Source organism: Pinus tabuliformis, chromosome 9, assembly GCF_031772625.1.
Source record: "Pinus tabuliformis cultivar Carrire ecotype Pingquan chromosome 9, CPIR1, whole genome shotgun sequence".
Lineage (NCBI taxonomy): Eukaryota > Viridiplantae > Streptophyta > Pinopsida > Pinales > Pinaceae > Pinus > Pinus tabuliformis.
In genome coordinates, this window is record NC_142307.1 from 636,928,869 (window position 1) to 636,942,261 (window position 13,393).

General features: G+C 32.3%; 1 protein-coding gene across 2 annotated transcripts in view; it reads left to right on the forward strand.

Annotated features, from left to right (window-relative positions):
- The window catches only part of LOC149150238 (pectin acetylesterase 12-like), a 472,224-nt gene extending 460,783 nt beyond the window's left edge, over positions 1–11,441 (forward strand). For both annotated transcript variants that reach the window (XM_089445272.1, XM_089445271.1), the window contains one exon: positions 11,174–11,441. In XM_089445272.1, the coding sequence (XP_089301398.1) occupies positions 11,174–11,275 (102 nt within the window). In that variant the 3' untranslated portion in view covers positions 11,276–11,441. The remainder of the gene's footprint in view (positions 1–11,173) is intronic.
- Positions 11,442–13,393: the final 1,952 nt, after the last annotated feature.

A 13,393-nucleotide genomic window follows, 5' to 3' on the forward strand; every position in this document is an offset into this window, starting at 1 on the left:
GTTGAATACGATTATTATCAAAATAAAGAATGATCAATCCAAGAGTTGAAGCCTTATTCAAACATACAATGTCATAATTGCTATCATCTCAAACACGAAGCAACCAACCTTGCCGAGTACATCCATTGACCTTTGCTTTCAAGTGGGGAAGTCATTTAATTCAACGAAGAATGATAGTTGTCTTGTCTCTATTTAGATGGGAAACAATCACTTATCCATTGACCTTTTCTTTCAAGTGGGGAAGTCATTTAATCCAACGAAGAATGATAATTGTCTTGTCTCTATTTAGATGGGAAACAATCACTTTGAATCCTTGCGCTCAATAACAATAGGATGGATGCTTCTTATGGAATAAAGATTTCAAAAATTCCTCTCTATAGATTCAAATGGTAAAAACCATATATAGCCTAAGATTGAAGGTTTTGACCTCAAAAAAGGTGAAAAGTGCCAAAAACACACCCTAGAAGAAAGGTAAAGCCTTAGATTAGGTTATATGTCTCTAGAACCCCTAGTGAAACCTCATAGAGATGATCTAAGAAAATACTAGTTACTAATTGTAACAAGATGTCACTGGCCAATAGTTTTCAAATCAAAGATGTAGAGAGGAAGTTTCACAACTGGGATGAAATTATGTTGAGATTTATATGGGTCAATAGAAGAATTCATAGAGCGAGATCTCACCTGAATTATGAAACATTCCCCCACAAGTGCTCGAGACAAAAAGTGCAAAAGCCAACGGTACAAGCGCTGAAAACAAAAATACACAAACGTGCCTAAGAGAAAGATGCTAATCACAAACCAACCATACAAGAGCTGAAAACAAAAATACACAAATTTGCCTAAGAGAAAGATGCTAATCTCAAGAGAAAATCCAAAATTAGGTGGCCTTAGGCTTATAACCTATTTTTACCGGTTCCATGGGGGATAGATTTAGGAAACGGGATGCCCGGATTGGGATCCAGATTTGTTTGGATCCATGTAAGATCCGCCAGGGACAAAATTTAGAAAATTAAGGAAATGCCTTTTGCATTGAGCTATTTCATCCAGCTCGGTAGCGGGTCCTTGGTTTTGGATGCGGATTTAGCAACAACAAACTCTTGCCAGTTCACTGTTCGATTAAATTGCATTTTGGTATTTGTTTTGGCGCATTTTACAGTGGCGTTTTGGCATTTTCTAAAATGAAACCCTCTTCGCCCATTATAACACTCATCATAGAGTAACTGTGTACAAGGACCATGATAAGCTTAGAATTGTGTATGAGGGAAGTCTGAGGGCGAGGGAAATGTTGTGTACGAGGGCACAAGCAAGGGGAGCACGACCATTTGTGTGCAGCAAGGATTTACAGTTTCCGCTAGCGAGGGGAGAACGACTATGTCAGCGTTCAGATTCACAGCTGCTGACTGTTTCAGCGTGCAACAACAATTCAGTCGTCGCAGGTAAGGGAAGTCACAATTGCCAGAAACACGTGGATTACAGGTATGTGCCTAGTTTATGAATTTAATTTTAAAGCTTTTAAATTTTAATATAATACTAATAACCAGCCATTGCCCCTAGAGGTGGAAGATACACCGAAGGAATTGAACATGTTTATGATGTTATTGCAAAATGTTGCAACAAACGAAAGATAAAAACTTAAAGGGTGGAGGATGGAGGGGAGGAAATGTGTTCAGGTTTACCATAGTCTTACACTTGTCTTAATGCCTTCTCACAAATGTTGTTCGAACCACGTGGCTAAATCATTTTTTCCAATCATACCACTATGTCAAAATCTTATATACATATTATATCCAAACTATAATATGCAAGGTAATGAGGAGAAACATTACCATAAGTCTTCTTGGGCAATGACACACAAAAAATGTAATTACACAGAAGAAATGACTAAATTCAATGTGTGTTGATAATGAGATTAAATAAAGAGCATCTTTCACTCGAGTGACCTTCACCTTAGGTTCTAGGATATTCTGCAGTCATAAATAAGGGGGTTTGTTTTAGAATTTTAGCTATCTCCTTTTAAAAAATTAAATTAATTTGGAGCCATTTCCCTAGAGCCATTAATTCCGGCTTTAAATTTCAATTTAAATTTTGTCTAGCAAATTTTGTTGGAATTGCAAATTTATGTGGTGTAGTTTACACAATCCAAACTCCAAGTAAACTTTCAAGGCATTGTATCCATTTATACATTCAAAAATATAGTTTTAGAAATGAAAAGTTACACATGCTATATGGATATATAGACCCAATATAGATCCATTTTGAAGAGGATTAAATCTCTTAAGGTGCATATCTTTTTTCAAGTGCTATCTTTAGCCTTGTAGACGTTAAATTTTTCCTTTGCACAACCCAGGTCCCACAATAACGAGTGACCATGTAAGTTAACCGTAGTTAAGAAGTCTTTATGTCAAGGATGGTCATTCCTAAACAAAAAAATACCCAATAATGTCTTAGGTTGAACACGATTTAAGGTGAGACTTTATCATAATTAGTTAAAACAATTTTGTGTGGGAGTTATCTTAAAAATCCCCAAAGCCAAAATTTCTATACGAACTTAACCAAAAAATTTAGATATTTTCTGTTATATAAAAAAAATTGGTTAGGTTATGATCTAGTTGTAAATTGGTTGAAAAAAATCAAAATTAAGCCCATTTAATTTTTCAATTAAACATTTTATATCATTCTACCTAAAAAAATCTCTTAAACACTTAAAGGAAATCTTTAAAAATACATAATTTAATGTAAATCTTATCATATTTATTAATATGCTAGCATCAAGAATAGTGTAAATCGTCATGCCGAAAATGGCTTGTTTAAATCAAATTTAATTTAAGGTGTTCGTCCCCACTACATCATAGGTATCATGGATTTTGAACATGAAGCTCTATAGCCACATCATAAAAATGAATATATTTAGTTTTTATTTATGATATATATAAATAAATATTGGACTGCTCCATGATAAGTTCCTCATTATTATTTATAACATTAATTTATATATAAACAAATTTTATTTAGCAAAATGGTCCATTTTACAATAAGATGTGTAATTATTTTTTTCTTAAAGTTAAAGTTGACCCATGTCATAACAACACTTGAAAAATGTCAAATGGAAATGAAAAAGGTAGATAATGCCTAGCTTACCAATTTCAAAAAGGGACACCTTAGGTGTAATTAAAATTATTTATCATTCATAATTACATGTAAATATATTTATGTTTTAAAATTATATATATATATATATATATATAATTTCAAATATTATAAATTAATATAAATTGTTTTAAAATATAAACTATTTTAGTATGTAGATTTTCATAGCTTATAATTTGATAATGATGAAGATTTCTGGTTAACTATGTGTTTTCATTGAGATGTAGGATTTTTTGGGTTGTCTTCAAGGAAATAAAGCTTAATGTGATTATGCCAAAAGTGTCAGAGCATGAATAAATAGAGATAGAATATCACTGTTGGTGATAGGACTAGCAATTGCCCTTAAAGGTGCAAAGATACACTGAAGGAATAGAAAATTTTGGGAAAATCCTCTTGCCAAGAACATAACCCATTACTAAATACATGCTCATTAGGTTTGCTCACAATGCCTGCTAAACCATAAGAACAGTGAAATAGAGAAAAAAAATCCATATATGTCTACGAATTTAGATGAAAAAGGGTAAATACCAGTGGAATTTATGTCAAGCAAGGAGGGATTGTGTTTAATGAAAGTAGCACCACTCTAACATTGTGCTACTTTTAAGTGCTTGAACATGTTACTTTCATGTTTGCTACATCATTGGGCATCGTTCTAATACTAATACTAAATTCATTGCTCTTTGGACAACACTACTTGTGAAAATTCCGAAACCAGAATCCTATTGCAACAACTAGAAATTATTCTCTTGATTGTTATTTTAATTTAACAATTTATTTATTGTTTCTTACAAAAAATATTGAATAACTCACACTGCAACCTACACAAATAAAAATGCAGAAGAATAAACGTTGCAAGAAACACTAGCACACACACATAAAATAACACAACTATTTTTGGACAAAAGTCCTCAGAAAAACTCAACTTGGGAAAATCGCTGCAACAACTGAGGGTTTTAATATTAAGCAGCAGTGAAATAATCTGAGTACAACTAGATGTCGAAACTGGCAATCCTATAGAGAAATACTGGCAAGAAAAATCTAGTGAGGAAATATCCTCACTCCACAGGAAAATTCGGGCTCTGACCTCAACTCAAATTGAGTCATCCAAATTGGCTCTGTACAACTATTGCGTTACCCTAGTGCAATCCCTTTTGCACTCAGTTTGAAATCAAGTTCTCCTCAGGCTTTCTAGTATGCTACTATCTAGAAAATTGTCTCTCTTGGCCTTCAGAACCTATTTCCAACTTATGGCACTGAAACCTAACTTTCCCCAGCATATACGAAATTGCCTCTAGAAGCTACTGCGTTGCTCTGTGTCAGCCTCACTGTGGCTTACTTGCCTCTCTACAAATCTTCCTTCGGCTTCACTGTATCTGCTCCTCTCTCACTGCTTCAATCTCACTGGCTCTCTCTATGGCAACTGACTACTACTACTCTGGAAATTGATCTGCTCATGAAATAGAACCTCTCAAGTTTTCTCTCTAAGTGTCCATTGACTTCTTCTTACAATCCTTTGTTGGGACTCCAACGACCAAGATTAAATCTTTATTGATGGCTAGGATTAACTTGAAGTCGATCCATGTGATTTTCTAGATCATTCACGCCTTGACCTAATTAATCCAGATTAATTAACCATATTCCCTAAGTTTAGATTTATAAAATATTTAAAAATTGGTTAATAATCTAATTAAGTCATTTTTAGGCGGAATTTCCATAAACAATTTCTGGGTTTTGGAGATCTCATGTATTCTAGCCTCTCCACAAATTTTCAAGGCTAGAACACAACCGATGCTACAAAAACTAACACTACTTTCAAAAGAAGTTTGCATCTCAATATATTTGATCCTATTGGCCCCTGATAAATATGTTATTAACATGGATCTATTATGCTATAAAGAAAATGAAAATAAAAATATTAAGTTTAAAATAGTTTATTAATGTATTGTTTTAGGCAAAGGAGATATACAATTCCTTCCATGCACAACATCAAATTTATTTGAGTGCAAAACTTTCTACATGTCTTACACTCTAAAATAGGTTTGCACCTCAAAAGATTAGATATCTCTTAGCTTTTGATAGATTTGGGATAATCATAAATGCAAATTGATATTAAAATAATCATATTTTAAGCTAAACATGAAAATGATAAAGAATTTATTTGATTCTTTAATAAAGAAAAAATAATAATGAGATAATGGATCCCTCTTAACTTTTATAGATTTGGGATTAACATCATTGATAAAGTTTTTATTTGGTTATTTACTATAATGAAAATAATAATGAAATGAAATTTGTCATATAATATTTTATTTTTAGGAATTATCATACAAAATACATATATAATTCTCTATAAAAATAAATTTACACATTATATTTATGAATTTTTAGGAAACAAAATAAGATAAAAATAAAATATAAATATCTTTAAGTTTAGTTATAACTTACATCAATTTAATTTAATAATTTTTTAAAACATTATAAATTGTTTAAAATTTCTTATATAAATTTCCTTGTATTTAACTTATCCCCATATATATATATATATATAAATTTATCTTTGTTAGCTAAATTTAGAATATGGTTTAAAATTATTTTTAATTAATTATTATTATATTTTTTTAATATTTAAATCTAATGAAATTTGACTACTAAAATTTAGCAAGAGTAAAGCCTTTATTTGGCGATTGAAATTTAGCAAGAGTAAAAGCTTTATTTTTTAATGGAATAGTAAAAAGCTAAAAAGATATTATTCTAAGTGGTGTGATTTTCATGACAGGTCAACCTGCATTTCCCTCTCACATTCAGATGGATGTCCCACTACTAATTTTACTAACTCATAATTTGAGTAACTCATATGTTTTCCCACTTCCCATCGCTTAATTAAAAAAAAAAAACAACAAATAAATGTGTGTTTGTTTAGTAAATTGATCTCTCGAAGTAAAGAGGAAATTTTGTAGTAAATAAGAAATTGTGTAGTGTTGTTGAATGTGTGGAATAACGTATATTGTGTTTGTTTATAATTATGATATAAGATGTCTCCCCATCTAAAAAAAATCCTTCCAATTTGTTTACTCGTCTCATTTATGGACTTCGAAATCGGTCCATCCACAAAGTTGTTGGGAAGGCGATTTTCATTTGCATTCAGAAAGAAGGAATCAGATTGGCCTGAACCAATTCAGAGAGTTCAAAGTATTGTTGAAAGTGGGATCAAGTCTCTACCCAACATCTACATAAAACCAGAAGTTTAGAGGTCCCAAGTTGGGCATACTTTATTTGATGAAAAGATTCCAGTTATTGATGTATCTAGCTTGAACGATGAGCATTGCTGCAAAACGGTGATGTAAATTCTCATATTCTCAATACTTCTCTAGACATAGTAGAAATTTTTTTAATCTATTGTTTAAAATGCAAATTTCTTTCTAATATGTAATACCAACTGGTCAAATCTTTGAAAGTTATACATTAACTGCGTAAATGCAACGAATATATCAAACTCTTTACCTTTGTTTCAGTATTCCTCCCGATTATTTTCTGATGGCTGAAGTTGGCAGTCGCTGCAACCATGTCCTCTTGCAAAGACCAATTTGCCAAAAACGCCACCATAACCGTTAACAATAATAGTCTTACTCTAGCCATTTCTCCCTGAACTCCAATTCTTTTGTTTGGATCATTGAAAAGGGGAATAGAGAGAATTCATTGTATGTGTTCCATTAACAATGCTCACCACGATTGAGGTTGCTTGAGACAACCTTCTAGTGAGCTATGGCATTGCCATAGTTAACCTCAAGCCTCTTGAAGTGGTCAGTTTGAGGAGTATACAATGATTCTTTGCCTATAAGGACTGATAATTCTCCATCTTCAATATCATCCCTTGGGTGGTTGTAAAAGACATATTGATCAGTACAACAAAGATGGTAAGTGCAATAAATGCTATAATAAGCCTTGAGTGATAGTGTTACATCCGTATCAACCTCACGAACACAGAGTTTGGCTTGACTCTTCAGTCACACTCAAGCTTTCTCTTAGCCTGGGAAACCTCAGATAGGTTAAAAACCCGCATAACTTGTTTTAAATAATGCACAACTTGAACCAACGATGGAAAAAAAAGTAATGACATTTGTTTCCTATGAGCCTTGATATTCACTATGACGGAGCATGGACAACGCACAACTCGAACCAATGACGAAAAAAAAGAAGTAAAGTAATGACATTTGTTTCCTGTGAGCCATGATATTCGTAGAGCTTGCAGGCCCCAGTGGAGCATGATTCCAACGAGTATCAACATACCACACAGACAAACAAATGTAATTGGTTGGTTTACATTGGGACAAATGTCACCCAATAGACAAAAGGGTAGACGATATTCGGCAAGTGTAGTGTTCCAAAAAGAACACCTTCGGTGTAATTAGATAAAGGTTAGGGATAACAAAATTGATTTTGAACGTTGATGATATAATAGTTAATTTATTGTTGAAGATTTTGGGGAATATAATAGAAGAAATAAAATTAATTTAATTTAAGGACCAAAAATGAATTCCATAAATAAAGTAATAAAATAATAAATTTATTTTTAAATATGATTTTCTTGGCATAATCACATTAAGGTTTTTGTTTTTGAAGATGGGTGAAGTGTTTACCCCAAATGTCAGACATCTCAATGAGATCACACAGTTAACCAACAATCTTCATCTATCTTCAAATTTTAAACTTATTTAAGTTATAATATAAACTATTCTTAACTATTGACTTGATTATAAATTTTGTGTGATAGATATGGAAGCATCAAAACAACAAAATGAGGGGACAAATGTCAATAAAGACCCAAGATCTCCTTTATGGAAATATGTGGAAATTCTTCGCCAAAAACCTTGCGGTGGTTCATATAAATGGAGATGTAGTGAATGCAATAATGTTCGAAATGTCTCATACACTAGGTCGAAAGGCCATCTCACTAGACAAACTAAAACAATGGTGTTGGTATGCACTAGTCCAAATGGTTCAAATGGTCAACCGAGAACATGTTTGAGTACTGCAAGACTTAAACTCTATGCATCTTTGCAAGAAGTCATGGATAGGAGAGTCACTAAGGGAAAACTCCCAATGTAAGGCTTTACAACTAAACCTCCATTGCCATCAAAATCATCTATCACAACTAATAAAAGGCCTACTCTGTGACCTCTTGAAGCATCATTCAATTACCAAGATAGAGAAATCACTGATGAACATGTAACTTGTTGCATTTATGTAAATGTGCTAGCACTCAGTTTGGTATGCTCCCCTTATTGGCAAAAAATGATTAAAGCGATTAATGAAGCACCAGAAGGTTACAAGAGCCCTCGTTATGAAAAGGTCGCATCACCTTGTAAACAACAGAAAGACAATTTGTGGATAGACAATTGCAATGAATGCGCGATACATGGGAAAAAATAGGGGTGTCAATTGTTTCTAATGGATGGAGTGATCAAAGAGGCTCCTATTTAATTAATATCATTGTAATATGCCCCCAAGGGAAAATGTTCTTGAAGGTTGTTAATTGTAGTGGAGGGGAGAAAGATGAAACATTCATCTCCACAATTCTTATTGATGAAATATAAAACACGGGGCCACAAAATGTTGACTAGGTCATCACAAACAACACATGTTTGTAGAGTCGCGAGCTTGATTGTAGAGGGTCAATATGATCACATTTTTAGAACTACATGCGTAGTCCATTTGTTAAACCTCATGCTTCCAAGATTGGCAAGATTGAGTGGGTCAATGAAATATATGTAGGATCAAAGGAAATCCAATTTTTTATCACCAATCACTCAATGTCTCAAGCCATATATTGGGAAAAGTTGGAGCTACTAAAGGTACTCTCTTTTTAATTGGTGTTATTTGCATTATGAGTTCTTAATTTTAATTGTATATGATCTTTGATTTGAGATTTGACTTTTCAATTTAACTTATGTAGGTTGCTGAAAATTGTTTTGCGCCCCCCCCCTCCCCCCCACACACTCTAGTCATAAAGAGGCTTGTGGAGATTAGACAACCATTGCAAGCCATGTTCATTGACCCTATTTGGGAATCACGAAGGACTTAACTTATGATAGAGGACTAAGAATAAAGTCTATCATTATCGATGCCTCATGATGGGACAAGGTCTAATTCCTTTTGCAGTTCACACAACTAACCCTAACCATGATCAGGACATTTGACACATATATGCCTTGCTTGGGGGAAATCTATGAAAACATAAATAGTATGCTCAAGGGGATAAGCGAAATTATCAAAACAAGTGAAAGTGACCCGTTTGAACTATTTTACAATGAAGTGAAGGAAATAGTCACCAAAAGGTGGAAGGAAATGACCACACCATTACACCTTTTGGCCTATGCACTACACCCCAAATACTACCATTCCAAAGTATTGTCTTTACCTGGTAAAACAACTCCCAATAAGGATTCTGAAGTGGTACAGGAATATAAGACAACTTTGAGGAAAATCTATAAGGATGTGGGAATTTCAAAGGAAGTGCATGAGGAATTTAGAGCATTTGTGCAATCAATTGGTAGCTTTTCAAGTCCACTAGCCATGGATGATCGAAGGCATATGGATCCTATTATTTGGTGCATATTTCATGGCAAGGACAACGTTCATCTGTCAACTTTATCCATAATGTTGTTATCTTAAGTTGCCAATTTCTCATCAACTGAGAGGAATTGGAGTACATACGACTTCATCCATTCATTGAAGCAAGATACCTTGGGAACAACAAAGGTCGAGGATCTTGTATATATTCATTCCAACCTTCGTCTTCTATATCATTCTAACCCAGAGGATAAGAAAGGTACAAGTAGAATGTGGGATGTGAAACCTAAGATATCTGACTTAAACATGACATTGAATGCCAAAACTCACCTCAACCTACATGAGGGTTTTACACAACCAGTGCCTACTTCTGCTACAATTTTGACATTTCTGGTCCACCATCATCTATTTATGATATAGAGTTGCAATATGTGGATGATGAGGATCTAGACCCATTTAAGGATTTGTGGTTAAACCACCTCTATTTTATCATATTAGTAGAATGGTCATTGCTGAGACACTTATTTTTGTATAAGGCAAGATGTATCATTTCATTGTTTAGATTTATAAATTTTCTAATGATTTTAGTGTTGATATTGTGATTCCTAAATGGTTTTGATCTTGAACGTCAATATGTTTTTTGAAGTTTAAAAAATATTATTACATATTTTTGTACTTGACATATCCTCACCATATCTAAATCTCAACTTTAAAAAATTTGACGGATCTTTATCTAGATTTGTTTTTGTATCCTAATAACATAGTTTATAACATTATATTTATGATTAAAAAGATCAAGAACCAAAATGGCACAAATAAGAATTTGAGTTTTAAATTTATACAACTTAAATAAAACATCATTTCAAAAAGATTTTAGAGTTCCACAAAACAAAAACATAGCCTCATAAAGTTATTAAATCTACCTATCAAATTTGATTACATTTACTATAAGCTTACAATAAATGAAATAAAATATGATCTTTAATTACAAAGTATGTAATGATACATATAATGAATGTACATATCAAGTTTGATTACATTTACCGTAAGCTTAATATACCATAAATGAAGTAAGATCTTTAGCCCAATTACCAAGTATGTAATAATACATATAAATGGTATGTAATAATACATATAAATGGGCCATGGCCACCTCTAGCAATAATTACAGCACCTATGTTAACAAAATAATACATGAAATGGGAAACCAAAAAGACGTGTTTCTTTATTTTCGTAACTAGGAATAGAGAAGCTTCTCTAGCTGATAATTAGCCATGGTGATTTTTTGTTTTTGTTTTTCCCACTCATAGCATATTTACAATTTCATTTTGCACTATATTTAACTAAATCATAAGCATTGAATGCGTGAAAATGGGTCATGACAAGAGTGACATTGTGTATTTGTAATGTTTGACACTATTTATTATGCTAATTATATTTTTTGTTTGCACTAAAGACAATTGCGCAGGCTGTGGGAGATTGGTACTTTGACCGAAGTATAGTGAAGGAAGTTGATTGTCCATACCCTTGTGACAAAACTTGCCCCATCCCTATGTAAACTTGCACCAACCCTATGTTTACATAACTATATTACAGTTCAAAAACATGACACTCCCAAGAAAAGTTATGAGTAGACATCTTTGAGCAGGTTTACTTGAATAATTATTATTTACAGTCCATCTTCAATAATTTATCAGTTCAATAAACTGTATTCTTTTGATAAATTTCATGTTAATAATCTGTGTTCTTTTCATAAATTTCATGTTAATAATGTTTCTGCAAAGTGTTTTAAATTGGAAAACACAGATGTTACTATGATTATGTAACATTTAATACAAAATTAAATATCAGAATTTTTTTGAAGTGCATTCAAATGAAACAAATTGTGTTTTTAAATTAGCATATGCAAAAAATCTTATTATCTGCAGCGGTCACCATGCTTTTCTTCTCAGCAAATATATTACGTAGACAACTTTATATGTTAGATATTTGCATTCTCTATCTTCTTATTTTTCTTGGTTTTCTTTTTAGATAATCTTTATAGAAAGAAAAAACGCTGCTGTCAAATGCTTCAGTTAAGTTTATTTATCTTAAATGTTAAGTTTTATGTGTGCCGGGATAAATAAATAGATAGAGATTTCGGTATGCTATAAATTTCTACTATATGTAAAAATGCTATAATAGGTATATATTAAAGATTTTTAAAATAAACATCTTATAAAAGTTTGAGGCTCCATCTTTCACATCAATTACTTGGCATTGATTCATATTTATGTTTAGTGCAGTACATAAGTATGTGTGTGCAGACTTTATAAATTGGTCATCTTATTTAGGGAGTATAATGTATTTATGGTGTTATGGGGCTCGTACGAACAACCGAAGATATCTATATATTTTATTTTGGATAGTTGCAGTTCACAAAATAGGTTTCTCTACTTATTTTTATTATCAAATATGGACACTATATCTTAAGTTTAGATATCTTCACCTCTCTTTAACTCATGGAGTTTAGGCCTCATCTCAATGAATAGTTTGTATTCTTACCACCATTATAAAGACATTTATGTGTGGGTAGTGGTTATGAAGGTTAAGGTTTCAAACAAGTTGCAATTTTAACTTTGGAAAAAAAGGGGTGTTGTTAGGAGTATCACTTTCCAATTTGAGGGTTGATTTTAAGGTTTTGGTTGGTAATGATATTAGTTGTCAAGGCTGCAATTTTAAACACGGTCTAAATTTAATCTTGAAAAACATTGGGTGATTCTAGGAGCACAATTTTTCGACTTGGAATAAAAACAACTTAATGTGACCTCCAAAGAAATGAAAAGTCCAAAAGTTGTTGTCAAGTAGGTAATATAGTTACAAACAAAAAATAGATAAAATAGTTATTTATTCCACTTATATTCCCTATACTCAACAATTATAACTATTTCAAAAGATAGATAAGAATTGAAAGATTATAAATAATATTCTAAGTAGATTCAATAAGACTAGGACAATTATAATAATTTTGGTTTCAACTACAATTTTGATATAATGATAAATGATAAACATTATTGAGTCTCTTATGCTTTCATATGAGTGACCAAATAAAAATTAAAAATCTTATCGAAAAGATAAATATAAAATCATCATCAAATTGATTCATATATATATATATATATATATATATATATATATACTCTTAAAATTTGTGAAACAAATCAACAATGTGTTGAATATTCTTATTATCTTTTGAGTTACTTCAAAAATATTTGCACCATGCTTAAGGGTGTTTCATGTGATAAGGGGTGTATAGTGTGTTAACCACCCTTGGTTGTATTATGTTGGATATTCACATTGAAGATGACTTACTCATATATTTTTATGCTTTGGCTTGATGTTTATGTGGTACCTTTAGAGGTTAAAGACCTGTTGGGGCCCCAAAGTCACATTATGTTGTTTTCTAGTGCAGTGATCCAGGTGGATATTGGTGGCCACCTGCCAATTCCACTTGGACCCCCACCATTGTTTCTTTCAGTTTCCTTAATTGTAGCACAATTTACTATTTTTAGCAGTTTTTCGGGTCCTAAACTTCCAGAGCCGTTTTGAGTCCCTAAATGACGTTTTTTTGGAAATCTAAAAATAATACGGGTTTAAGAAGAAGAAGGGTTCTCGGAGAGATCTTTCCAACGAGTTA